The sequence below is a fragment of the Leptonychotes weddellii genome, chromosome X, assembly GCF_054177405.1.
Source record: "Leptonychotes weddellii isolate Sample4059 chromosome X, ASM5417740v2, whole genome shotgun sequence".
Classification (NCBI taxonomy): Eukaryota; Metazoa; Chordata; class Mammalia; order Carnivora; family Phocidae; genus Leptonychotes; species Leptonychotes weddellii.
The window spans coordinates 1,078,870-1,105,858 of NC_138385.1; the positions used below are offsets into that span (position 1 = coordinate 1,078,870).

Below are 26,989 nucleotides of genomic sequence, written 5' to 3' on the forward strand. Positions count from 1 at the left end.
TTCTTTCTTTTTTTTTTTTTTAAAGATTTTATTTATTTGAAAGCGAGAATGAGAGCATGAGAGGGGGGAGGGTCAGAGGGAGAAGCAGACTCCCTGCCGAGCAGGGAGCCCGATGCGGGACTCGATCCCGGGACTCCAGGATCATGACCTGAGCCGAAGGCAGCCGCCCAACCGACTGAGCCACCCAGGCACCCGTTTTCTTTCTTTCTTTACAATCATTATCCTTTTGATTTCCTTTCCTTGTCTTACCACTAGTACACTGTTGAAAATTGGCATCCTCATTTTGTTCCAAATTTTGAAGAGAATGTTTCTAAAATTTCAACATCAAAAATAATTTTTACTCTAGCTCTTTTTATAGATAGTTTCCATCAGATTAAGAAAGGTTTTTTGTTTTTTGTTTTTTTTGTAGACAGACTCTTTCAGATTAAGAAAGTTCCCTTTGGGGCACTTGGGTGGCTCATTCGGTTAAGCAACCACCTCTGGATTTTGGCTCAGGTCATGATCATAGGGTTGTGAGATGGAACCCCGCATCAGGCTCCGTGCTGGGTGTAGAGCCTGCTTAAGAGTCTCTCTGTCCCTCTCCCTCTCCTCCTATCTCTCTCAAATAAATCATTTTTAAAAGGTTCCCTCCTATTGATAGTTTGCTAAAAACTTTTAAAATTACAAATATGTTATCAAGTGCATCTTCTGTATCTATTGAAATAGCCATATGGGTTTTCTCCTTTATACAGTTAATATGGTGAATGGTATTAGATTTCACAATCCCAGGACAAGCTAAATTTTGCTGTGAACATAAAACCACTCTAGGGGTGCCTGGGTGGCTCAGTCGTTAAGCGTCTGCCTTCGGCTCAGGTCATGATCCCAGGGTCCTGGGATCGAGCCCCGCATCGGGCTCCCTGCTTGGCGGGAGGCCTGCTTCTCCCTCTCCCACTCCCCCTGCTTGTGTTCCCTCTCTCGCTCTCTGTCAAATAAATAAATAAAATCTTTAATAAATAAATAAAACCACTCTAAAAAAAATTGTCTATATGAAAAAATCAAATTGCAGCATCTATACAGTAAATATCTGTAGTTGTTTGTTCAAATGGATATGTGTGGGAAAAGTGATATTATATTTGGACCCGCAAATGCAAATTGGCCAACAGTCTGTGTCCCCCCTGCCCGAGTGATTTTTTTCCCCTTTTGGTTTTTTTTTTTTTTAAAGATTTTATTTATTTATTTGACAGAGAGAGAGCAAGAGAGGGGACACAAGCAGGGGCAGTGGGAGAGGCAGAAGCAGGCTCCCCGCTGAGCAGGGAGCCCGATGCGGGGCTCGATCCCAGGACCCTGAGACCATGACCTGAGCCGAAGGCAGATGCTTAATGACTGTGCCACCCAGGCGCCCCTCCCCTTCTGGTTATTTTTAAAAACCTTGTATTTGGAAATAATTACAGATTCACACACAGTTACAGTCCTGATCATCTTTGAATCTTCTATTCCCGCTGGCTCACTCTTGTGGTGCCATCCTTTCTTTCCACATTTCTGTTATTCTCCATGATCTGTCTGACCCTGTCAATTTCAGAAGTTCCTACAGGTTTCAGCCTGTTGTTTCTGTTGATGCTTCATTTCCTTATGTTTGGCGATCTTTGTGAAGTGTTTTGGGTTGATCTTAACTTATGGATGGGCTGGAGACCTAAACCGAGCTCACTTTTCTCTACAGGATTTGCTTTTGCTTCTACCAGGAGCACCACCACCCCAGCCTCTGCTCCTACCGAGGGTCTGAAGCTCAATCAAGGTGTCCCCCCTCTCACCTGGCATCACAGCGCTTGTTGCTCATGGTGGCTTGCTGGGCCCTTTAGAGACCTTGTCCCTCCCGGGAACCAGCCTGGGGAGGATTGAATTGCTATTTGCTTCTCCCTACCTTACTAGATTTGAGTTTTGAAGCAAGTGCATTAGCCTCACTCTGCCTCCTTTGCGAAATAAGATTAATCCCTACTTTTGCTGCTTTGTTATGGGGATTACAGATAATGACTGAAGGTTTGTTTTGTTTTGTTTTTTAAGTAGGCTCCAAGCCCAGCATGGAGCCCAACACAGGGCTTGAACTCACAGCCCTGAGATTAAGACCTGAACTGAGATCAAGAGTTGGACACTTAGGGGCGCCTGGGTGGCTCAGTCAGTGAAGCATCTGCCTTTGGCTCAGATCATGATCTCAGCTCCCTGCTCAGCGGAGAGTCTGCTTCTCTCTCTCCCCCTGCTGCTCCCCCTGCTTGTGTGCTCTCTCGCTCTCTCTCTCTGTCAAATAAATAAATCTTAAAAAAAAAAAAAAAGAGTTGGACACTTAACCAACTAAGCCACCCAGGCGCCCCGAGAATGACTGAAGTTTTGAGTGAGAGCTTGACGCCCATCTGCTCTAAGGGCCCAGCCTTCCTGTCCAGCAGCCACCTCCCATCCCTACCCCTATGAGGAAGCCAGAGGTCAAACACAACACAAATGCTTTACTGGTTACAAAACATGAAAACCCAGGCCCCATGGGACTCAAGTGATGCCAGGGAGGTGGAAAAGACAGAGCAGTTGGTGAGCCCCGGCCCGTGGGCAAGTGACAGGGTCTCGGGCCCTTGCTGCAGGCTCCGTTCAGCTGGGTTCCACTTGTGGCAAAAGGCTGCTCTTCTGCTTGCAGCCCAGGGTTGGGCCCTGCCTGAGGACCCCAGGCCTGTGGGAAGTGTGGGCAGAAGGAAGAGGTGGCTGATGGCCATCCCTGAGGAGGTGGTGAGCAGCTCCCAGGTTGGAGCAGGTGGGTGAATGCCAGGCCAAGGGCCTCACAGACCCCTACCCAAAGTTCTGGCCTGGCCACCTGCCCCCCTTCAAGTACCCTCCATCCTGATGCCAGCCCTGGAAGAGAATACCTGAAGGCAAGAAAAGAAGGAGGCCCCTGCCAAAATTTCTTCGTCCTTTCGTGGCCAAGTGGGAGGAGCAGCTGAAACCCTTCCTTCAACTGAAGAAGCTCAGAGCAGAGGGAATGCTCACCAACTAGGACAGGATACCCATTAGGGGTTATGCACAAATCTGTCTAAAAAAATGTATCTGACCTCAAAACATCAGTCCATCCCCCAGTTCAGCTGTGCCGGGCAAGAACCCAAGGGCAGCACTGAGAGCAGGCGCCTGGGGCTTGGGTTGGAGCTGCCTCTTTCCTGGGCCTGGCGGCCAGCCGCCCCCTTCCAAGAGGAAGCGAGGGCAGGATCTGGGTGGGGTGACGCCTATCTCCCGGGCTGCAGGTGGTTGTGGAGCTGCTCCGCCTGGATCTTCAGGCGCTGAAATTCTTCCTGAATGAAGTCAGTCAGAGCTTTGCGCATCTCCACCTGAGGGGAAGGACTGGGGCTGGCCTGCAGCCCTTGGGGAGCTTGGCCCAGGGGCCCTGGGAGGCTGAGGGTGCCGGGAAAGGCTAAGACAGCTACAGGGTAGCCCAGGGAAGGGGGGAAAAGAGTGGCGCGGGGGAGAAAGACAACTCACAGCCGACTTGTTCTCTGCCCGGAGCCGTTCGAGCACAGGCAGAGCACTGAAGGGCTTCCCGATCAGCACGGTGATTTTCTGTAGGGAGACCAGCCACCATCAGCTGACAGAAACAGGGAGAGTGCCCACAGCCATGGTCCAACCACCCCAGAGAGCCAGAAGCCAAGTCCTGCCCCTAATTTGCTGCGTGCTCCCTCATGGCCACGCTCCCTCTTTAAAACGAGGTGGTCAGGCTCAGTGACATTCAAGTCCTGCAGTCCATGCTCTAGATGTTCTGTTCTGCTCAAACCCCACGGCTCACCCCCACCCAGCCTGATTTCTTTTGCTCTCCTTCTACTGGCCTTGGTGCCAGGAAGTCCCTCTCTCTGTTCCACTCAGTCCCCCTGTTGCAGCTTCAAGCTCAGCTCCTCCTGAATCTGGCCTCAGTAGTGCTGAGTGGGGGACACAAGGCAGATGGCAGACAAGACAGACAGAGGAGGGTCAGCAGCTCCTACCCACCTGTCCAAAGCGGGGGAAGTAGGGCGGGCTGTTAGGAAGGACATCATTCATTCCTGCAGCACAATGGACAGAGGCCAGGAAGCAGGCATGGGGTGGAGCAGGGCAGCCTGGGAAAAGATGAAGCCCCAGCCCCCGCCACCCCAGGTGCCCTCTCCCTGCCACCCAGTGGAAACCCTCCCAAACCTAGGGAAGCCCCCCCCCCGCCCTGCCCCCATCCCCAGGCTGCAGACTTGGCCCAAGAAGGATGCTCACCGACATGCCACAGTGGCAGAATGACGGGGTTGAGATGACACTCGGCAATGAGGCGTCCGATTCCTGCCCAGGGAGAGGCAGAAATGTTGGCACGAGCAGAGCTCCAGTGCCAGCCTATAGCAAAGCCAGCCCTGCCCGCTTCCAATTAAAACCAACTGCCCCGGTCCAGCTCCGCAAGGCAAGCCCTTGGTCGGCGCCTGCCTCCGTCCTGCTACACCCATCCCAGCCAGCCAGGCAGCAGTGCCTACCCCACTTAAAGCGTAGGAACTCAGAGCTCATGTTCACTTTCCCTGTTGAGAGAGAGGACAGAGGTAAGGCTCGGGAGCTGGGGGGTGTGCAACCCTGCCAACTCCACTGACCTTCTGGGAAGATGTGCACCCAGTCCCCGTGGTTGAGCTTTTCCAAAATGAAGTCCATTCCCTTCTGGTAGACGCCATCTCCTGCCGAGAAAAGGCCTGCACCATCAGTCCCCGTTCTCCCAGGGCTCCCTGCTTGCAACAGCTCAAGGACAACCTCATCCCCCACTGCACCGGCCACATGGACATCCTCCAATCACTGTCTCTGGGGACTCTGGCTGTACTGTGGCCCTCGACATCCTTTGTTCAATAATAACCTCTAAACCTCCAAGTACCCGTCATGTGCAAGGCAGCATCACTGTCTCCACCTGTCTCGAACTAAAATTCTGAACTGGCAATTCCTCCACCAGCCTCCAGCCCCACCTTCTGCCTGTCGGTCCCACCACCACCTCACCTGCTGAGCCATGGACACCTGCGGTACGCACCCTCGCAGACCCCTGGCTCTGCTCACCACTTTCCTTGCCCTCCCTTCCTCTTCAGCTCTTGGAGCCTTCTTTCTCCTTGGGATGCAGATGCACCGCCCCTGGGGCGAGCCTACCATCTGCTGCCCCTGGCCCAGAGGGCACTGCCTGGAGCAAACCACATCTATTCATGATTTCCAGCCCGCACCTGGGCCCCAGATCCTCGACAGCAGCCCTTTCCTGAGGTCTCAGCTAGGCCAGTCCCCACAGCCATTCCTCACAGGCCTCCCAGCCCTGCCTGAGCCCTCAGCCTCCACCATCCCTCCCTCCTGCTGACCGCTTCGCCCCTCATGGGGCTCCCCCTGAAACTAACTCTCATTATCTAAGCCTCTTGGGAAAGGGAGAACATTTGATGCAATACATGGTGTCCCTGAGAGTTGGGAAAAACTCAAACTTGCTAGGCTGAAAAAAGGGGGAATGAATTGCCCCCAAGGCTAACACTCACCTTGGAGACACCTGGAGGCCATGACACTGGACCCAGGTGGCCTGGCAGTTAGCAACAACACAGATACAGATGCCTAATGCTATGTGCTGGCTTTCAACTGGGAGTCCTGTGGAGACAATCTGTGACTACATGCAGTAAGAATCTCCTCAACCTTGTCCACATAGCGGACTGTGACAGACAGACTTATCAAGTAGGGGAGACCTATCATAAAGAGGAGGAGACAGACATTGGGACTATCTCAGGTCAGTGCACCAAGAAATGGACTTTTAACCTGTTCTCTGCAAGGCCGAGTGTTTAGAAGGTGCTAGTGAGGCATCCAGGAGTCTCAACCCAAGCCAAACCAATGGGGCCCTGGCCCAGCAGCTCCCTCAGGGGCTGCAGTTAAGGGAGCAAGCAGCAGTCACCACAGTTCCTCAGGGTATCATGAGAGCGGGGGCTTCCCTACTTGGGATAGCATTACCCGGTAGGAGGGGGGCTTCAGAGGGGTTGTCTCCAGCTCTGCTAAATCCTGCTAGTGCAACTGAGCCATCCGGCTTGAAATCAAAATTATACTAAATTACAATGCTCCTAATTCTTTGGGACACAGCAAAAGCAGTTCTTTTCTTTCTTTTTTTTTTTTTTTTAAGATTTTATTTATTTATTTATTTGAGAGAGAGAATGAGATAGAGAGAGAGAGCATGAGAGGGGGAAGGGTCAGAGGGAGAAGCAGGCTCCCTGCTGAGCAGGGAGCCCGATGCGGGACTTGATCCAGGGACTCCAGGATCATGACCTGAGCCGAAGGCAGTCACTTAACCAACTGAGCCACCCAGGTGCCCCGAGCAGTTCTAAGAAGGAAATTTATAGTGATACAGGCCTACCTCAAGAAACATGAAAAATCTCAAATAAACAATCTAACCTCACACCTAAAAGAACTAGAAAAAGAACAAAGCCCGAAGGTAGCAGAAAGAAGGAAATAATAATTAGATCAGAGTGGAAATACATGAAATAGACTTAAAAAATCAATGAAACCAAGAGCTGGTTCTTTGAAAAGATAAACAAAATTGATAAACCTGTAGCTAAACTCATCAAGAAAAAGAGAGGACCCAAATAAAATCAGAAATGAAAGAGGAGAAAGAACTGATACCACAGATACACAAAGGATTATAAAAGAGTACCATGAAAAAGTATACAACAACAAACTGGACAACCTAAAAGAAATAGATACATGTTCAAAACAGAATCAGGAAGAAATAGAAAAGCTGAATAGGCTACTAGTAAATGATTATTTGAATCGGTAATCAAAAAACTCCCAACAAACAAAAGTCCAGGACCAGACGGATTCACAGGTGAATTCTGTCAAACATTTAAAGAAGAGTTAATACTTATTCTTCTCAAACTATTCCAAAAAATAGAAGAGGAAGGAAAGCTTCCAAATATATTCTATGAGGCCATCATTACCCTGATACCAAAAGTCAAAGACATTACAAAAAAGAGAACAAGACCAATATCCCCAATGAACACAGACGTAAAAACCCTCAACAAAATATTACCAAACTGAATTCAACAACACGTTAAAAGGATCATTCACCACAATTGAGTGGGATTTATTCAAGGGATGCAAGGATGGTTCAATACCTACAAATCAACCAATACTATAGACCCCATTAACAAAATGAAGGATAACAATCATACAATCATCTCAATAGATGCAGAAAAAGCATTTGACAAAATTCAACAACTGTTCATGATAAAAACTCCCAACAAAATGGGTTTAGAGAGAACATAACTCAACATAATAAAGGCCATATATGACAAACCACAGCTAACATCATGCTCAAAGGTGAAAAACAGAGATTTTCCTCTAAGACTAGGAACAAGATGAACAAGATTAGGAACAACGGTCCACTCTTGCCATTTTTATTCAACATCGTACTGGAAATCCTAGCCACAGCAATCAGACAAGAAAAAGAAATAAGAGGGGGGCGCGCCTGGGTGGCTCAGTTGGTTGGGCGACTGCCTTCGGCTCAGGTCATGATCCTGGAGTCCCGGGATCGAGTCCCACGTCAGGCTCCCTGCTCGGCGGGAAGTCTGCTTCTCCCTCTGACCCTCCCCCCTCTCATGCTCTCTGTCTCTCATTCTCTCTCTCTCAAATAAATAAATAAAAATCTTTAAAAAAAAAAAAAGAAAGAAAAGAAATAAGAGGGGGGCCTGGGTGGCTCAGTCCGTTAAGCATCTGCCTTTGGCTCAGGTCATGATCTCAGGGTCCTGGGATCAAGCCCCACGTCAGGCTCTCTGCTCAGCGGGGAGTCTGCTTCTCCCTCTCACTCTCCCTCTGTGCTTTCCCTCTCTCTTTCAAATAAATAAATAAAATCTTAAAAAAAAGAAAAAGAAATAAGAGGTATCCATGTTGGTGAGGCAGGAGTTAAGCTGTTTCTATTTGCAGATGACATGATACTACACATGGAAAACTCTGAAGACTCCACCAAAAAGCTATTAGAAGTAATAAATGAATTCAATAACATTGCAGGATACAAAATTAACATACAGATGGGGTGCCTGAGTGGCTCAGTTGGTTAAGCATCTGCCTTCAGCTCAGGTCATGATCTCAGGGTCCTGGGATCGAGCCCCACATCAGGCTCCCTGCTCAGTGAGGAGTCTGCTTCTCCCCCTCCCTCTGCCTCTGCCCCTCCCCTCTAGCCTCATCCACTGAGCCACGGACACCTGCAGTATGTACCCTCGCAGACCCCTGGCTCTGCTCACCACTTTCTCGTGCTCTCTCTCCTTCTCTCTCAAATAAATAAATAAAATCTTTAAAAAAATTAACATATAGGGGCGCCTGGGTGGCTCAGTCAATAAGCATCTGCCTTCAGCTCAGGTCATGATCCCAGGGTCCTGGGATCGAGCCCCGCACTGGGCTCCTTGCTCAGCGGGAAGCCTGCTTCTCCCTCTCCCACTCCCCCTGCTTGTGTTCCCTCTCTCACTGTGTCTCTCTCTGTCAAATAAATAAAATCTTAAAAAAAATAAAATAAAAAATTAACATGTAGAATCTGTTGCATTTCTATACACTAATAACAAAACAGCAAAAAGAGAAATTAAGAAAACAATTTCCATTTACAATTGCACCAAAAAGAACAAAACACCTAGGAATAAACTTAACCAAGGAGGTGGAAGACCTGCACTCTGAAAACTATAAAACACTGATGAGAGAAACTGATGATAACACAAATGGAGAGATATTCCATGCTCATGGACTGGAAGAATATTGTTAAAACATGCACATGACCCAAAGCAATCTACAGATTCAATGCAATCCCTATCAAAGTACCAACGGCATTTTTCACAGAACTAGAGCAAATAATCCTAAAATTTGTATGAAGCCACAAAAGACACCAAACAGCCAAAGTAATCTTGAAAAGGAAGAACAAAGCTGGAGGTATCACAATCCCAAATTTCAAGAGATACTGCAAAGCTGTAGTAATCAGAGCAGTATGGTACTGGCACAAAAAGACACACGGATCAATGGAACAGAATAGAGAACCCAGAAATCAATCCACACTTCCATGATCAGTTAATCTACAACAAAGAAGGCAAGAATATTCAATGGGGAAAAGACCATCTCTTCAACAAACAGTGCTGGGAGACCTGGATAGCCACATGCAAAAGAATGAAACTGGACCACTTTCTATCACCACCACAAAAACAAACTCAAAATGGATGAAAGACCTAAATGTGAGGCCTGAAACCATAAAACTCCTAGAAGAAAACATAGGCAGTAATCTCTTTGACATTGGCCTTAGCAACATTTTTCTAGATATGTCTCCTCAGGCAAAGGAAACAAAAGCAAAAATAAATATTGGGACTCATCAAAATAACAAGCTTTTTGCACAGCACAGCAAAGGAAAACATCAACAAAACAAACAGGCAACCTACTGAATGGGAGAAGATATTTGCAAATGATATTTCCAATCAAGGGTTGATATCCAAATATCCAAACTATATAAAGAATTTATACAACTCAACACCAAAAGCCCAGATAATCCAATTAAAAAACCTAAACAGACTTTCTCCAAAGAAGACATATAGATGGCTAATAGACACATGAAAAGATGCTCAACATCACTCACCATCAGGGAAATGCAAATCAAAACCACCAGGAGATATCACCTCCCACCTCTCAGAATGGCTAGTATCAAAAAGACAGGAAATAACAAATGTTAGCAAGCATGTGGAGAAAAAGGAACGCTTGTACACTCTTGGTGGGAATGTAAACTAGTGTAGCCGATGTGGAAAATAGTATGGAGGTTGCTCAAAAAATTAAAAATAAAAATAGCATATGATCCAATAATTCCATTACTGGGTATTTACCCAAAGAAAACAAAAACACTAATTCAAAAAGATATATGCAGGGGTGTCTGGGTGGCTCAGTTAGTTCAGCATCTGCCTTCAGCTCAGGTCATAATCTTGGGGTCCTGGGATTGAGCCCCACATCAGGCTCCATGCTCAGTGGGAAGTCTGCTTCTCCCTCTCCCTCTGCCTATGCCCCTGCTTGTTCTCTCTCTCAAATAAATTCTTTTTTTTAAAAAAAAAAGATATATGCACCCGTATGTTTATTGCAGCTTTACAATAGCCAAGATATGGAACCAAGCCATGTGTCCATCGATAGATGAATGAATAAAGATGTGGTGTATACACACATACACACACACAAAATTACTCAGCTATTAAAAAGGATGAGATCTTGGGCGCCTGGGTGGCTCAGTCAGTTGAGCGACTGCCTTCGGCTCAGGTCATGATCCCAGGGTCCTGGGATCGAGTCCCACATCGGGCTCCCTGCTCTGCGGGGAGCCTGCTTCTCCCTCTCCCACTCCCCCTGCTTGTGTTCCCTCTCTCGCTGTGTCTCTCTCTGTCAAATAAATAAATAAAATCTTTAAAAAAAAAAAAAGGATGTGATCTTAGGGGCGCCCGGCTGACTCAGTCAGTAGAGCATGCAACTCTTGATCTCAGGTTTTGAGTCCAAGCACGGAGCCTACGTAAAAAATAAATAAATAAATTAATTAATTAATAAATAGGGGCGCCTGGGTGGCTCAGTTGGTTAAGCGACTGTCTTCGGTTCAGGTCATGATCCTAGAGTCCCAGGATCGAGTCCCCCATCGGGCTCCCTGCTCAGCGGGGAGACTGCTTCTGCTTCTGACCCTCTCTCTTCTCGTATTCTTTCTCAGATAAATAAATAAAATCTTTAATAAATAAATAAATAAATAAGGGGGATCTGGGTGGTTCAGTCGTTAAGCGTCTGCCTTCGGCTCAGGTCACGATCCCAGGGTCCTGGGATCAAGTTCCACATGGGGCTCCCTGCTCAGCAGAGAGCCTGCTTCCTCTGTCTGCCGCTCCCCCACTTGTGCGCGCATGCTCTCTCTCTCACAAATAAATAAAATAAAATAAATTTTATTTGAGAGAGAGAGAGAGGGAGCACAAGCAGGGAGAGGGGCAGAGAGAGAAGCAGACTCCCCACTGAGCAGAGAGCTCCAAGAGATTCTCTCTCTCCCTCTGGCCCTCTCCACCTTAAAAAAAGTGAAAAAAGAATGAGATCTTGCCATCTGCAGCAACACGGATGGACCTACAGGGTATTATGCTAAGTGAAATAAATCAGAGAAAAACAAATATCATATGATTTCACTTATATGTGGAATATCAAAATCAAAACAAGTAACAGAAATAGACCCACAAATACAGAGAACAAATTGATGGTTGCCAGAGCGGCAGGGGTTTGGGGATGGGCAAAATGGGTGAAGGAGAGCGGGACATACAGGCTCCCAGTTATGGAATGAATACGTCACATGGATGGAAAGTACAGCATAGGGAATACAGTGCTGTACAGTGACAGCATAACGTACAGAGTTGTCAATCACTATGTTGTGCACCTGAAACCAATGCAACTTCGTGTGCCAACTGTACTTTAATAAAATAAAAAAAAAAAGTGGGGCGCCTAGGTGGCTAAGTCATTGAGCGTCTGCCTTCGGCTCGGGTCATGATCCCGGGGTCCTGGGATCGAGCCCCGCATTGGGCTCCCTGCTCCGCAGGAGCCTGCTTCTCCCTCTCCCGCTCCCCCTGCTCGTGTTCCCGCTCTCACTGTGTCTCTCTCTGTCAAATAAATAAATACAGTCTTAAAAAAAAAATGGGAAAAAATACTACTACCATGATTTTGGAACAACACATGCATATTTAGCTTTTGCAAATGGTATTTCTACTCACTTGTATAGCTTGTACAAGATCACTTTGATACTTCATGTCATATCGTAAGGCCTACCCTTGGGGGGGAAATGGAATATTTTGGAACATAGAAGCCAAGTATGTCAGATACTTCCTTTAACACGTTGTTATATCTTTGCTGCACGTCATGTATGTTGATAAATAGCTTTTCCCTGCCCACTTTCTCTCACTGAAGGTGCTTAGAATTAAGATTTTGTTTTGTTTTTTTTTTTAAAGATTTTATCCATTTATTTGAGAGAGAGAGAATGAGAGAGAGCACATGAGAGGGGGGAGGGTCAGAGGGAGAAGCAGACTCCCCGCCGAGCAGGCAGCCCGATGCGGGACTCGACCCAGGGACTCCAGGATCATGACCTGAGCCGAAGGCAGTCGCTCAACCGACTGAGCCACCCAGGCGCCCTTGTTTTTGTTTTTTAAAGATTTTATTCATTCGTCAGAGAGGGAACACAAGCAGGGGGAGCGGCAGGCAGAGGGAGAAGCAGGCTCCCCACCGAGCAAGGAGCCCGATGCAGGACTAGATCCCAGGACCCCGGGATCATGACCTGAGCCAAAGGCAGACGCCTAACTAACTGAGCCACCCAGGCGTCCCTTGTTTTCTGTTTTTAACTGTACAGTAAAACTTAGATGCAGATCAAAAAGAAGAACAAGACAAGAAGTTGACACGGAGGGTGGCTCAGTCGGAGGAACATGTGACTCGATCTCGGGGTCATGAGTTCGACACCCCGCTAAAAAAATAAATAAACTTTAGGGCGCCTGGGTGGCTCAGTCGGTTGAGCGACTGCCTTCGGCTCGGGTCATGATCCTGGAGTCCCGGGATCGAGTCCCACATCGGGCTCCCTGCTCGGCAGGCAGTCTGCTTCTCCCTCTGACCCTCCTCCCTCTCATGCTCTCTGTCTCTCATTCTCTCTCTCTGAAATAAATAAATAAAATCTTTTAAAAAAATAAATAAATAAATAAATAAATAAATAAATAAACTTTAAAAATAAATTTAAAAAACTTAAAAAAGAAGTGGACATGGAAGGCCTCTGTGTGAGGCTGCAGAAGGGAGGAACTGAGACTCAGGAACCTGAGCAGAGTCCCCATCTCTCAGAGTGGGGTGTGATAAACACTGCCATAGTCACTAGCCACAACACTTGTAGCTTCTGCTTATGTTTTAGAGAAACGAAATAGCCTTCAAATGCAGCAAGAAGTGAAAGCGTTCAAGGCTGTTGTCTCCAAGGAGGAGATCTGAGGATCTGGAGGGGTAGGCACTGCAGCTTTTCATTAAAAGCCCTTCATTTTTTGAGGTTACTTTATTACACTTCATCATGTTTTACTTTGACCAAGTAGAATAAGAACCTCTCCCTTGACCTCTGACACCCTTTGGTTACCTCCTCCTCTCTCTTCCTCCTCACAGCTGAACTTCTGGGAGGAGTGGACATCCCTGCTATCTCCACTCCCTCCTGCCCCTGACACCTCCTGCGGCTGGACTTCACAGAAATGGCTTCTCCGGCGCCAAGGGTCCCTGCTTTGCTTCCTTCCTCTCTGGCCGTTGCTTCCTGCTGCCTTGGTGGCCTGCGTCTCTGTTTCCGCCCTGAGGTGCTGTCCTGGCTCCTGCTCTCCATCCACTCTCCCTCTCTGCAATCTTACCTCTACTTCTGTGACTTTGTTAGTGGTTGAGTCCCTAATATATTCCTGACTGCTCTTTTGAGTTCCAGAACTGCACATCCCACTGCCTCTGGGACTGCTCCCCTCCTCAGGTGACAGGCTCCTCAGATGAGACATGTGCAAAAGAGAATTCACCTCCCCTCCCAACCCCCACACTGCTTTCCCTTCATCTCATCCTCACAGTGGCTCAGTGTCATCAGATGTCACCTAGTGTCATCTTCAAGCTATCTTTTCCTTACCCCTTCCCACACCCAATCTATCAACAAGTCCTGTCAACTCTGCCTGCAGAGCAGGCCCCTTCTCCAGCTCCCCACAGTGGCCTCCAGAGGCCCAGTTACAATCCTCTGCTGCCAGAATTACTGAGACAGCCCCTAACTGGGCTCCCTGCCTCCACTGGGCTCTGCTCCCATCCACCAGCCATGCTGCAGCCAGGAAGCTCTCTCTCTCTGAACCACAGACGGAAGCACATCACTGCCCTGATGAGGGAACAGAGTCCACAGTTCTTACCATGATTATTCGAGAACCTTCACATTTGGCCTGCAACCTACATTGTCTACCTTATCGCTTACCTCTTCAGTGCCTGGCATGTGGTTCCTGTGTCTCGAATGCCTTTCCTTTCGTACTCCGCCTAGAAAATATTGTACTTCCCCAGAGGAAAGAGCAACCTGGATTCAAATCCTGGCTTTGCCACCTCTCACCCCATGACCTCGGACCAGTGGCTTAGTTCCTCCAATCCCCTTTATCTGGAGAATGGGGATCAAAATGGTCCCTACCTCCTGAGGCTCTCGAGAGGTGCTGAGTAGTCACCCAGTGTCACACCCTCACCCCACAAGCCTGTTTTCCCAAACTCTGCAGCTTCCAGCACATGCCACCACCACCACAGACCAATGACACCACATTGCCATCAGTGAGTCACCAATGCCTCCTTGACTTCTAATGCAAAAGTCCCAGGTTCACACAGCCTTCAGGCAGTCCCAGGAACTGAGTGCTCTCCACGAGGCCCTCACTCCCCCAGCCATGCCATGCAACTGGGACACACACCGGTGGGGCAGTGGCCCCTGGCTCCCTTTGTGCCCAGCCTCCATGTCCCACCTGGTCTCTCCACTCCCAGTACTGCTCAGCCAGAAGCACTAGCCACCAGTCCCCGCTCCGAAGAAAACCAGAGAAGGCCACAGAAGTGCCTCCCTGCGTTCACTCGCCCACGAGCCCCTTCTTGGAGGATCAGCTCACCTCGGCACACAGGCACACACTTGCCCAAGCTGAAAAAGCGGGAGTGCAGCTCTTTGGTGAAGCAGATGTCTGCAGCCGCAGGGGTCCTGAAGTAGGGACAGATGCAGTCATCCCTGCCTCCCCTGCACCCTAATTCCCTGCCCTCCCCGCAGCAGGATGCCTGACATTGTCGGCAATGTGGAAAGGAGGCACAGGAGGGCCTGTGGAACCCCACCCCGTGCCCTGCCTGTACTGCTGGACGCCGCCTCCTGGGCAGAGCAGGAGGAGGGCAAATCTGGGTAGAGACGGGTGAGGCCTGCCAGGCCCACTGCGAGGGGCCCATTCCTCCTCACCAACGCATCAACTTCAGGTTCCAGATGTGGCGGAGTTTCAGGATCCCTAGAGAAGGAAACGCTTCATGCCCCAGCTTGCCTGGTCCCTAGGGAGCATCTTTTTCTGTCACCCAGTTTCCGGGAATGAGGAGCGGGGCAGCAGCACTACCATTTCCCTGTGGCTGAAAGGAGCATCTTCCAGTCCCTTCGGCTGGACCCCATGTTGTCCCTGGCTTCTCCCTCTCTCCCATCCCCACCCATATCTTATTGGTCCCCACATCCGGCCTGCCTACCTCCCTGATATCTTTTGCCACTGCCTATCCTTCTACACCTCTCCCTCCACTGTTACTGCCCCCACCCCAGTCCAGGTTACTGAATGGCTCTAAAAGCTCCTTGCTGGCCTTCTGGTCTCTGCCTGTGGCACTCTACAGGCCCTTCTCTGCCCAGTGGCCAGGGTGGGCTCTGAAAGGCTCCGATTTGACCAACTGGCTTCCCATGAGCTCTACCACAGTCTAACCTCCTGAATTCATCAATAAAAGCCCTGGGCACCCCTCTACCCCGCCATCTGGGTTACTGGAGCCAAGCCATTCCCTGTGAAGTCAGCAGAGCAGGAACTTCTAGGTGGTGAAGCGGGCTCCCAAATGAGGCTGGTTAAAGGGTACAAACTCAGCCTGGGGCAAACCTGGAACCAGGACACACGTCTCCCAGCCTCTAGCCCAGACCTTCCTTGACAAGATACCCTATGATTCTCGGATCTGTTTCAATACTCTGTGGGACCTTCAACAGTTTAGAGAATGGAGGGTTCCACAGGCCTGATGCATCAAAGTAAAGCAGCCATCAATCAGACTTTGCCCTGCAGCTGTTTTCTCACCCCCTCGGTCCCTCCAAATTTCGGAGGCCCTTGCCAAGTTATTTTCTGAGAGGATACTGAAGGGGCCACAAACCCTATTTTAATCCTTGGGGCAGGACACGCCAGAAACAGGAGTGCCAGGGATTTGTAGAGAGCCCAGTGAGAAGTCAGTTTGTTCTACTTCTGTCTGGCCCCCTCCCAGGTTCTCTCCATGCCTCCCTGTGCCCATAACCCTGGCGCCAGGTACCCCAGAGATGAGGGTCATCCATGCAGGACTGGTGATTGGAGACAGTGATGAGGGGCGTGGCTGGGCCTCGGTTCTCGATGAGCTCGTACAGCACCTCCTTGTTGTGGACGGTGAGGTGGTTCATGTACTCTGGGGCGAGAGACGGACTGTGGGGAGAGGTCTTGGCCTCATTCTCCCTGGGTCCCAGGGCTCCCCCCAGCCAAACTAGCCCCTACCCACGCCCACAACCCCAAATCCCAACTCCGGCTGGGCGTGGAGAGCCGTGGCCGACTCTGCCTCGGCTTCGGGCCCACTCACTGGTCCAGAAGCAGCTGTAGGTGCCCACGAGGCCCATGACGACGCTGCTGGCCAGAGTCCAGGTGAACGGCGGCACGGCGGGGAACGGCCATTTCACACGCAGGGGCATCTCCGCCGCCCAGACCGAGCTCCCCCGCTCCCCCCAGGCAGCCCGGCGCTTCCCCTGCCACGGGGCAGCCTGTGGGGCCGCTCTAGGTTTGTGTCCTCAACCGCTGGAGAACTGGGTCCCCGGCAGGCCCGCGCCACAGACGGGCCCCGCTCGACAGGGGACTCGACCAAGGTCACCTCGCAGGTCAGGCCAGAGCCGGGCCGGCCCCCGCTCTCTCGCCACAGACGAGCCGCCACCGAGGTCAGGAGTCGGGGTTCGCAATGAGAAGCGAGAGAGGCCGGCGGTGGCAGCCAGGGGCCCCGGGCCCCCGCCGGAAACCGAGCCAGCGACGGCGGCCGGCTCCCAGCGGCCTGTCGCAAAATGCTCTCAGGCCGCTTGACGGCAGCAGGGGCGGGCCCTTGGGCCGGGTGGCCCCGCCCCGCCCGTCCCGCCTCGCTCCCGCGCAGAAGCAGGTTCCCGGCCGCTGGCGGCTACGCGTCCTTTGTATCTCCTTAATTCGTCCCCAGAAAAGTCTCTATAGGTAACTTGGGCTAGGCAGAACAATTACCTGACACCACTAAAGGTTGGAGCTGACGGGGCACTTTTATTTTTTATTTTTTATTTATTTTTATTTTTTTAAAGATTTATTTATTTCTTTGACGGAGAGAGACACAGCGAGAGCGGGAACACAAGCAGGGGGAGTGGGGGAGGGAGAAGCAGGCCTCCCGCCGAGCAGGGAGCCCGATGCGGGGCTCGATCCCAGGACCCTGGGACCATGACCTGAGCCGAAGGCAGACGCTTAACGACTGAGCCACCCAGGCGCCCCCGGGGCACTTTTATTTAGTTTTTTTTCCCCTTTGTTTTTTATTGAGGCAAAATTCATAAAACGGAATTAACCGTTTTGTAATATTTTGTAGCATTTTATATTCTATACCATATTTTACGTATATAACCTGTTATATGTTACACTATGTAATTTTTACATAATTTCAGCACACAATTTTACAGTTACAATATTACAAATATGTACAATATGTGTATATATGTAACATGTAATATGTGATGTAATGTATATGTAGCAACATATGCCAAATAATAAAAAGATACTATGTATAATATAGTATTTTCCGTCATTTAGTACATTTCCAGTGTTCTCAACCACCACCTCTATTTCCCTGAAACATGTTTATCACCGCAGAAGAAAGCCTTGTATCGGCTAAGCAGTCTGTTTTTCTTCTTATCCTTCTCCTCCTCCTCCTTTTTTATTTAAGTAATCTCTACGCCCTACGTGCGGCTTGAACTCAGAATCCTGAATTCAAGGGTCGCATGCCCTACTGACTGAGCCAGCCAGGCGACCCTAGAAACAATTTTTTTTTTTTTTAATCGATACAACTGTGCTTCAAAAATAATAAATAGGGGCGCCTGGCTGGCTCACTTGGGGTCTCCAGAGGGCGTAGGAGTGTGCAGCCACACTGGCAACTGGCCTGAGGACATGGAGAGGAGGCTCTTGTCCTCGGGGGAGCCCCTAGGCTCGCCGCAGGGCTCCCCTACCACGGGCACAAGCTCGGGCTCTTGTGTCTTCCGTACCAGATGCTGCCTAGAGGCAGCCCGTGTCGGGGACTGAGGGCTGGGCCTGGGAGAGCACAGCTCCGGCTTTGCATTTGCGCGCCGGCTCCTCCTCCCCGCGCACCCTTGGCACAGACAACTACTCATTATGGGAATGCTGAGGCTCGATTACTCTCCGTGACTCACAGGTCTGTCATCTGCCCCCAGCTCCAGGCCTCCGCCGGCGCCTGCTTCCACGTGGGTCCGGGAAGGTGGAGTCCAGCGCTCGGCCCTGGGGGGCAGAGCCTCAGCGCCAGGAAGGGTGGGGCGACCGGCCTGGCCGGACGGGTGGGTCGGGAAGACAGCCTCTTCCTCTTTTCTCCCCTACGGTTCCTGCCCAGACGGCCGCTGCGATTCCGTAGAGGTGTTGCGATCCGCTTACAGCTCCAGCAGGCGTGGATACGAGCTGGTCTGAGGGTCTGAGTAGGTATGGGAGCCCTCTGAGCAGAGGGAGGGAGAAAGTCACCCGCCCCCCGCCGGCCTGAGGACAGGGGTGAGAGGGGAAGGGAACTCCTGGGGCCAAGGGTTGGCCTTGGGAGCCTGGGCTAGGCTTTGGGCTGAGGCCAGGAACAGTCACTGTGGTTCTTCTTGACCTTGGCCCTTCTGCGGGCCCCTGACCCCAGAGCCTCCGAGCCTTCCCTTGACAGCCCTGGGCTGCTCAAATGTCCACATACATCCCAGAATAGTAACCAGGGCAGGGCACCCAAGCCAGCCTGAGTGACAGAGCAGGTGGCCAGGGAGAGACAGGCATTCAGCCCAGCCAGGAGTATGAAAGAGATGCAGAGACTAGATGACAAAGAGGGGAAAACAGAGAAGATAGGGCGAGAAAGACAGAGGAAGGCAGAGAGGGAGGTGACAAAATGTTACCTGGGATGCAGTGGGAAATTACTCAAATAAGAGGGCTTAAGAGGGCTGAAAGGGGCGCCTGGGTGGCTCTGTCGGTTAAGTGTCCTACTCGGTTTCGGCTCAGGTGGTGATCTCAGGGTCGTGAAATGGAGCTCCGTGTGGGGCTCTGTGCTCAGTGTGGAGTCTGCTCCAGATTCTCTCTCTCCCTCTCCCTTCTGCTCATTCTCTCTCTCTCTCTTCACCCCCCCAAATAAATAAAATCTTAAAAAAAAATAAGAGGGCCGAGAGCTATCAGTAGAAGGGAGGGAGGAAGGGACAAAAGCAGAAAAGGAATATGGCTTATTTTGCAGAACCAACAGTTCCAGCCAAGGAGACACCCAACTAACTAGGTGTTTCACCTGATAGCCCCTTGCTAGGTGTGTCTTGCCTGATAGCTGCTTATGTGAACCAGTTTGAGCTGGATTGGAGCTGAGCATGGAACCCCCCCACCCCGTTGTCCTAAAGTAACTACCTTTAGCTCATTATAATACTAAAATCTTCTCCTATAAGCAGAGTTTTCCACCCTTTTTTTAAAATTTAAAAAAAAAATTTTTTTTTTTAAGATTTTATTTATTTATTTGACACAGAGAGAGAGAGCACAAGTAGCCAGAGAGGCAGGCAGAGGGAGAGGGAGAAGCAGGCTCTCCACTGAGCAGGGAGCCCGACGTGGGGCTCGATCAGGACCTGAGCCGAAGGCAGCCGCTTAACCGACTGAGCCACCCAGGCGCCCCTGTCCACCCTTTTTTCAACATACGTTGTATGCACTAACATGTTGACATGCTAGGCATGCACAATTGAACCCAAACTGCCTGTGTAAGCTCCCTGCCCCGACCCCCTAATACACTGGATAAAAGCTTCCTGTTATTAACCTCATGGGGAGAGAGTGTTTTGAGAGTCATCTCCCTGTCTCCTTACTTATAACAAGAACTAAAAATCTCTTTGCTTTCAACACTTCCTTGGGTTGTGTTCAATTTGGTGCACCTCAAGTGGGGAACCCCTTGAGTTTGGTTACAAAGGTGACAGAGAAAAGCAGGCAGACAGAAGTAGAGGGACTTACATTGCTTAAATGAGAATGACACAGATAGGGAGCAAGCAAGGGGCTGAACCCAAATAACAGGACAAAGTTTGGGTGCATCTGAAACAAAGATAAACCAAGAGAAAGAGGGAGCAAAATGCGTTTGTCTTAAAGATAGCATCTCACAAGCAGAGAGAGATGTTGAAGGTGATCCTCCTGTTGCTAATGGTGGTGAAAAGTTGGAATTAGTTGTGAGGTCGAACTCTTGTGACCTGTTGGTGGGAATGTAAAAAAGTAAACCCGGGTTCATCCATACAGTCGAATATTTTATCCATACAGTTGAAATCCGTGTGGTTTATCCACACAGTTAGTTGAATACTATTTGGCCTTAAAAACGACAGAAATTCTGACATATGCTACAACATAGATAAAGTTTGAGGACATTATGCTGAGTGAAATCAGCCAGTCACAAATAGACAGATACTGTATGATTTCTCTCCTATGAGGTGCCGAGAGTAGTCAGATTCATAGAGACAGAAAGTAGGACAGTGGGCGCCAGGGGCTGGGGGGAGGGGGATAGGGAACGAGTGTTAATGGGGACAGAGTTTCAGTTTGGGAAGTTGGGAGAATTCTGGCGATGGATGGTGGTGATGGTTAAAAAAAATGGTTAAGATGGTAAATTCTATGCTATGTGTATTTTACCACAATTAAAAAGAATGAAGTCAAGGGGCACTTGGCTGGCTCAGTCAGTGGAGCACGAGACTCTTAACCTCAGGGTTGTGTGTTCAAGCCCCAGGTTGGATGTAGAGATTACTTAAAAATAAAATCTTTTTAAATCTATTTTTTATTTATTTATTTTTTTAAGATTTTATTTATTTGACAGAGAGAGACACAGCGAGAGAGGGAACACAAGCAGGGGAAGTGGGAGAGGGAGAAGCAGGCTTCCCGCGGAGCAGGGAGCCCGATGCGGGGCTCGATCCCAGGACCCCGGGATCATGACCTGAGCCGAAGGCAGACGCTTAACGACTGAGCCACCCAGGCGCCCCAATAAAATCTTTTTTTAAAAGATTTTATTTATTTATTTGAGAGAGAGAGACAGAGCATGAACAAGGGGGAGGAGGCAGAGGGAGAGGAAGCAGCAGACTCCCCACTGAGCAGGGAGCCCACTGATGCAGGGGCTTGATCCCGGGACTCCGGGATCGTGACCTGAGGCAAAATCAAGAGTCAGACGTCCAACCGACTGTGCCACCCAGGCGCCCCACTTAAAATCATTCAGAGGAAAAAAGAATGAAAGTCTAGCCCTATGTGCTGATGTTGGAAGTTGTCCACAGGGAGAAAGGCAGGCAATCTGCGATGCTGGCCATTCTGGGAGGCTGGTGCTGGGCAGCAGGATGAACATCACTTCCTCTGTCCCACGCTGCCATGTCCTTCCAGAAGCAGAACTGAGCCTATCTGGGACCGCACCCCGGGACGGCCTGGATTCCTCCAGAGGGTCCCAGCAACCCCCACAGAGCCATGCACTGCCCAGCCGTGCTCCTGCTTCTCCTGCCTGGTGGGGCTGAGGCCTTTCGCATCTGTGCCTTCAATGCCCAGCGGCTGACGCTTTCCAAGGTGGCCAGAGAGCATGTGATGGACACCTTCGTTCGGGTAGGTTCATCACTGAGGGAAAGCTGTGCCCACGACCCAAATCCCCCTGCCCTGCCTGGCCAGGGGCATTTCCCAGAGAAGAGGGGACATCAAGAGGCGTGGGTGTGGAGATGTGGAGCACATTCCTTCCCTGTCATTGGCCTCAGTCTCCTCTGTAACATGGACGCAGTGTGCTTGGGGTGGCACTCGGTCTTCTCCCAAGTCCTTGCTGGTCCCAGTGCTCTCTGTGGGCCTCAGCCAGAGAGCCGTATCACTCTTGGCCACACCAGTGCTAGTTCCCCAGGGACCCCACCTTCCTCCTGGGGTCGCTGGCACTGAGAGGGGCCAGCCCTTCTGTGGTCCTGCAGATCCTGGCTCGCTGCGACATCATGGTGCTGCAGGAGGTGGTGGACGCTTCTGGCAGTGCTATGTCCCTCCTGCTTCGAGAACTCAACCGGTGAGGAGGGTTCTGTGGGTCTAATCTGCCCCCCCCACCCCCCGGAGCCTCGGGGCCCCTGACCCTGGGTTTCCCTATCCTGGCAGATTTGATGACTCCGGGTCCTACAGTTTCTTGAGCAGCCCCTCTCTGGGGCGCAGCACATACATGGAGAAGTACGTGTACGTCTACCGGTAAGCACAGATGGTGGCCGGGCCGGCTTGGCACTTGGCCCAGTGCGAGATGCCTCTACAGTCCCAACAACTACGGGCTCCTTCCTCCTGGGGCGGCCCTCACCTTCTCATTGCACTTTTTCTCCTCAGTGGGTGTATTTGGGGATCTCACTCTCCTCTACCCTAGCCAGCTTTGATGCCCACGTGTCCCTACAGCAGGAGGCCTTCGTTTTGCGTGCATAGATGTGGGGCTCCTTTGCCTCTCACCTGTGGAAGCCACTGTGGGGGCTTGTTGTGGACCTTGGGCAGACCCAGTTTCCAGAGATAGCCCTTAGTCCTTGGGATAGCCTGGGGCAGGGGAGCCCTCGGGGGTCAGGATGGAGAGGGCAAGGGGGGTGGTCAGGTAAGGAGACCTGTTTATACAGATGAAATCATATGTCTAGAATTCACTCCAAAATAACGAGGTGGGGGATACAGAAACACATCCACATGGAAATGCTCATAACAGCCCCAGATTGGAAACAGCAGTCCGAGTGTCCATCAGCTCTTTACACACTGGAATGTTACCTGGCCACAAGAAGGAATGAAGAAGCTTGAGCTGTGCTGTGGCGTGGATGGACCTTGAAAACCTGTGTGCTAAGGGAAAGTAGCCAGACACAAAAGACCACATATTACTTTGATTCCCTTCACACAAAGTGTCCAGAACAGGCAAATCTACAGAGACAGAAAACAGATCAGTGGCCGCCAGTGGCAGAGGAGGGGAATGGGGAGCCACTGCTCATGGGTACAAGGTTTCTTTTTCGGGCCATAAGTAGTTTCCAAAACTGAATGTGGCGATGGTTTCACAACGCTGTGAATGTCCTAATTCTTCTGTGGGTCTAATCTGGCCCCCCGCCCCCGGAGCCTCGGGGCCCCTGACCCTGGGTTTCCCTATCCTGGCAGATTTGATGACTCCGGGTCCTACAGTTTCTTGAGCAGCCCCTCTCTGGGGCTGCTCAATACCATTGAATTGTGCGTTTTAAACAGGTGAATTCCATGGTATGTGAATTATATCTCAATAAGAAACAAGTTCTAGAAAAGCAGCTAGGAGGCTGCAGTCACATGAAATAGGGCTGGTAGTGGAGGGCCCCTCGCAAACCAAATCAGTGATGTGGGGCCACTGCTTCTCATCCCTTGGTCCCCCAGGTCACACAAGACACAGGTCCTGGATTCCTACGTGTACGAGGACGAGGATGATCTATTTGCCCGGGAGCCCTTTGTGGCCCGGTTCACTTTTCCCAGCAAGGGTAGGAAGGGAAGAAGGGTGGCCCTGCTAGGTGGGAGCAGGAAGGAGGGTCTGGCTGGCTGTACCGAGGGCTTGGTTACTGGGAAGAGGCTGGGTGGGGAGTGCCCAGGAGTGGGTGGGAGTCCTCCATTCCTGGGGCTTGCAGTCCTTCCCAGCCTGGTGCTGGTCCCGCTGCACACCACTCCGAAGGCCGTAGAGCAAGAGCTGAATGCCCTGTACGACGTGTTTCTGGATGTCTCCCAGCGCTGGCAGAACAGGGTAGGGTTGGGCAGATGGCACAGGAGGGCTGGGGACAGGAGGGTTGGGTGGCCAGGTCTGACTGCTGCCGCCCCCCCCCGACCCCGCCTCCAGGACATGATCCTGCTCGGGGACTTCAACGCTGACTGTGCCTCCCTGACCAAAAAGCGCCTGGGTGAGCTGGTGCTGCGGACTGAGGCAGGCTTCCACTGGGCGATTGACGACGACGAGGACACCACAGTGCGGGCCAGCACCCACTGCGCTTATGACCGCATAGTGCTGCATGGGGAGCATTGCCAGAGCCTGCTGCGCTCTGCGGCTGCCTTCAACTTCCCCAGGAGCTTCCAACTCACCGAGGAGGAGGTGAGGCGGGGAGGCTGGGACGGGGTCCCAGGGAAGTCCCTCAGCCCCGGCACTGATACTCTGTCCTGCTGCCTACCCCCAGGCCCTCAACATCAGCGACCACTACCCTGTGGAAGTGGAGCTGAACCAGGCGGCACCCAGGGTCCAGCCTCTTGGCCTGGCCCTTCTGTTGCTGCTACTCCTGCTCCCCCCGCTGGGCCTGGTGGCCTGAACCAGCCCCGAGCCTGCTGCCCACAGATGTGAGGACTGTGCTGCCTTCAGGACTCAAATCCTGCTCTCTCCGGCGTGCTCCCCGACTGCTCTAGAGCCGGAGAGACTCCTGAGAAGCTTCAACTGCAGCCCTCCTCCATCTCATTATAGCTCTACCCCACTGGACTGCAACCCTTCTCCATCTGCCTTTTCTTTGGTTTGGCTTGCTCTTTGGTTGGGCCCCTGCCTGGCATTAGAATGTAGAGGGAGGCATGGGCCCTGAGGCTAGACCCATGCCACTCTGCCCCCAGCTAGTGTCAAGACTGTGGATAGAGGAGGCTCCAGGGCTGGGGGAGAAAAGGGGGCTCAGGTGATTTTGGCTCAACTGCAGGGCTCAGAAAAGGGAATCACAGCAGAACAAAAGATTTTATTATAGGACAAAAAGGAAACTTACACGCTGAGAACAAAAAGCTAAATTGAGGGATATTACATACGTGGAGCGGATGTGCCAGAAGGCCATTTTTATTGCACACAGGATCCGTATGAATCAATATTAAGATTCTAGCAGACACAAGGATCGATAAGTAGTTTACACACACACAGTAACTAGCGAACAGAAAATGAAGCTTGTTGTAATCCCATAAATGAAAATAGCTTCGGGCGCCTGGGTGGCTCAGTTGGTTAAGCGACTGCCTTCGGCTCAGGTCATGATCCTGGAGTCCCTGGATCGAGTCCCGCATCGGGCTCCCTGCTCGGCGGGGAGTCTGCTTCTCCCCCTGACCCTCCCCTCTCTCATGTGCTCTCTCTCATTCTCTCTCTCTCAAATAAATAAATAAAATCTTAAAAAAAAAAAAAAAAAAGAAAATAGCTTCAAACAGCCCTGCTGCCTGTTGTCAAGCCCATGTTCACAACCATGGTGCAGCCCAACCTCACCCCACCCAGGGTATGGTCAGGCCACACTGGGGGCACGTGTACGAGGCGTGGCTCAGGCTGGGTACCAAGGCTACAGGCACATAGAGAGATGCACCACTTACGTAACTAACAGCAACTGTATGAGTACGTGCTCGTGCAGGTAAAGGGACTACAGGACACTTAGCAAAATGTTACCAATGATCTTATTTAGGGTGTTGGTATCGTAGAACCCTCCCTTCCCCAGCTTCATTTTCCAGAGACAGAGCTCAGTAAAACCAGCTAGCAGGATTATCAGGGCCATTTAAACACAATTATTTATGGTTTAGAATCATCTCAAGGTCAAAAATAAAAGTAATTTTCAACCTTAGAAATGTCTGTTAAGGGGGCGCCTGGGTGGCTCAGTCGTTAAGCATCTGCCTTCGGCTCAGGTCATGGTCCCAGGGTCCTGGGATCAAGCCCCGCATCGGGCTTCCTGCTCAGTGGGAAGCCTGCTTCTTGCTCTCCCACTCCCACTGCTTGTGTTCCCTCTCTCGCTGTGTCTCTGTCAAATAAATAAAATCTTTTAAAAAAAAAAGAAATGTCTGTTAAGTAATGATTACAAAAGGCCAGTGGATTCAGTGCAACCCAGCCCAGCCTGGGGAAGCGGCAGAGGCGCTCAGTGACCACTGTGGCCCACTCTGGAACCATCTCTCTTTAGGACCCGCTTCTGGCTGGAGAACCACAGGCCATCAGGCCTCGTAGGGATTCTCGGGGGCTTGTTTTTGCTGCCCCGTGATACTGAGCCCAACTAATGCTTTTGGAACCCTGGTACACAACTGTGCCAGACAACATACAGAATCCCCAGACCGGGGCGCCTGGGTGGCTCAGTCGTTAAGTGTCTGCCTTTGGCTCAGGTCATGATCCCAGGGTCCTGGGATCGAGCCCCGCATCGGGCTCCCTGCTCAGTGGGAAGCCTGCTTCTCCCTCTCCCACTCCCCCTGCTTGTGTTCCCTCTCTGGCTGTGTCTGTCTCTGTCAAATAAATAACATTAAAAAAAAAAAAAAAAATCCCCAGACCAAAGGGAGCTGCACACTACTTGCCGAAAGGTCGTCTTGCCTATGGGCCATTTCAGGTGGGGAGAGCTTGAGGTCAGGTCGGACACTAGCCAAAGTGGTCAAGGATGTGAAGAGGAGGCCCCAGAAGGGGTGGTAGGTGGTCTGAGTGTGGGTCAAAGCTGCCTTACAACCTAACACAAGAAACTATTCAAGGGCTAACCAGAGAGCCCATCTCCTAGAGTGCTGGTTGAAACATGGCTGGAACCATGCCTAGTCTTCACTTCTCCCCATTTCCAGTTATGTTGCTGGTCTGGGATCCTCAGGGAGAGCTTATACAGCAGCCACAAGTCAGCCTTAGGCGACAAGCCCTTTTTAATTGCGGGGGCAGGGCACTTTACTAAAGGAGCACTCAATGCCTATGGATTCATCACAGACTGGACTTGCAAAGGGAAATTTTGAACAGACAACATCTGATCTAGGTACGTCCAAGTCAATGTCCTAACTAGACAACTGAGAGGATGCTGGTCCTGGCCAACTTGTCAGCCTTCTTCTCGAAATAAAGGACCGTGACTTTACAGTTTCCAAAGAGCCCCAACCCTCCATGAATCCAGATGCACAGACAGACAGGAAGTAGGTTTTATTGGTGGGCATGAGTCGGGAGGGGGCAGTGCCGAGGTTCTCATGAGTGCAGAGCCCTCCATTTGTCCAAGGGGCCACGATTAGGGATGTATTTGACCCCACAGCCATCTGGGATAAGCCGCTTTTCAGCCACCATGTCTTCAAATTCATCCGCATTAAACTTAGTAAAGCCCCACTTCTTG

General features: G+C 50.8%; 2 protein-coding genes across 39 annotated transcripts; one reads left to right on the plus strand and one right to left on the minus strand.

Moving 5' to 3' along the window:
- Nucleotides 1-1,344: 1,344 nt before the first annotated feature.
- Nucleotides 1,345-16,814, minus strand: TAFAZZIN (tafazzin, phospholipid-lysophospholipid transacylase). Of its 37 annotated transcripts, none has more exons than XM_081808015.1 (10): nt 16,321-16,809; nt 16,024-16,152; nt 14,948-14,993; nt 14,616-14,701; nt 4,593-4,673; nt 4,482-4,523; nt 4,234-4,296; nt 3,982-4,088; nt 3,484-3,561; nt 2,312-2,686 (listed from the first exon to the last, which is right to left on the minus strand). In XM_081808015.1, exons 1-10 carry the CDS (start codon nt 16,427-16,429, stop codon nt 2,387-2,389), a joined length of 1,041 nt encoding a protein of 346 aa, XP_081664141.1. In that variant the 5' UTR covers nt 16,430-16,809; the 3' UTR covers nt 2,312-2,386. The 37 variants fall into 37 exon arrangements, 28 of the variants coding, with proteins under 28 accessions (XP_030890418.1, XP_081664145.1, XP_081664140.1 ...); XM_081808016.1 differs by having other exon boundaries at nt 2,331-2,686; nt 3,982-4,034; nt 16,321-16,804; XR_014141141.1 differs by adding an exon at nt 2,880-3,003 and having other exon boundaries at nt 2,452-2,686; nt 4,482-4,673; nt 16,321-16,811.
- Nucleotides 16,815-18,277: 1,463 nt separating this feature from the next.
- Nucleotides 18,278-25,049, plus strand: DNASE1L1 (deoxyribonuclease 1 like 1). Of its 2 annotated transcripts, none has more exons than XM_081808027.1 (8): nt 18,278-18,436; nt 21,348-21,560; nt 21,908-21,996; nt 22,083-22,169; nt 23,334-23,434; nt 23,579-23,691; nt 23,785-24,033; nt 24,116-25,049. In XM_081808027.1, the coding sequence occupies exons 2-8, from the start codon at nt 21,429-21,431 to the stop codon at nt 24,242-24,244; spliced, it is 900 nt and encodes a 299-aa protein (XP_081664153.1). In that variant the 5' UTR covers nt 18,278-18,436; nt 21,348-21,428; the 3' UTR covers nt 24,245-25,049. The 2 variants fall into 2 exon arrangements, with proteins under 2 accessions (XP_081664153.1, XP_081664152.1); XM_081808026.1 differs by having other exon boundaries at nt 18,280-18,440; nt 24,116-25,048.
- The last annotated feature ends 1,940 nt before the right edge of the window (nt 25,050-26,989 follow it).

Coding starts and splice junctions, on each gene's coding strand:
- DNASE1L1 (XM_081808027.1), top strand. CDS start 21,429: ATGCACTGCCCAGCCGTGCTCCTGCTTCTCCTGCCTGGTGGGGCTGAG. Junction 21,561..21,907: donor TGATGGACACCTTCGTTCGG/GTAGGTTCATCA, acceptor GTGGTCCTGCAG/ATCCTGGCTCGCTGCGACAT. Junction 21,997..22,082: donor CTGCTTCGAGAACTCAACCG/GTGAGGAGGGTT, acceptor CTATCCTGGCAG/ATTTGATGACTCCGGGTCCT.
- TAFAZZIN (XM_031034538.2), bottom strand. CDS start 16,412: ATGGCCGTTCCCCGCCGTGCCGCCGTTCACCTGGACTCTGGCCAGCAG. Junction 4,297..4,481: donor GTTCCTACGCTTTAAGTGGG/GTAGGCACTGCT, acceptor CTCCCTGGGCAG/GAATCGGACGCCTCATTGCC. Junction 3,562..4,233: donor TCTGCCACTGTGGCATGTCG/GTGAGCATCCTT, acceptor GTCTCCCTACAG/AAAATCACCGTGCTGATCGG.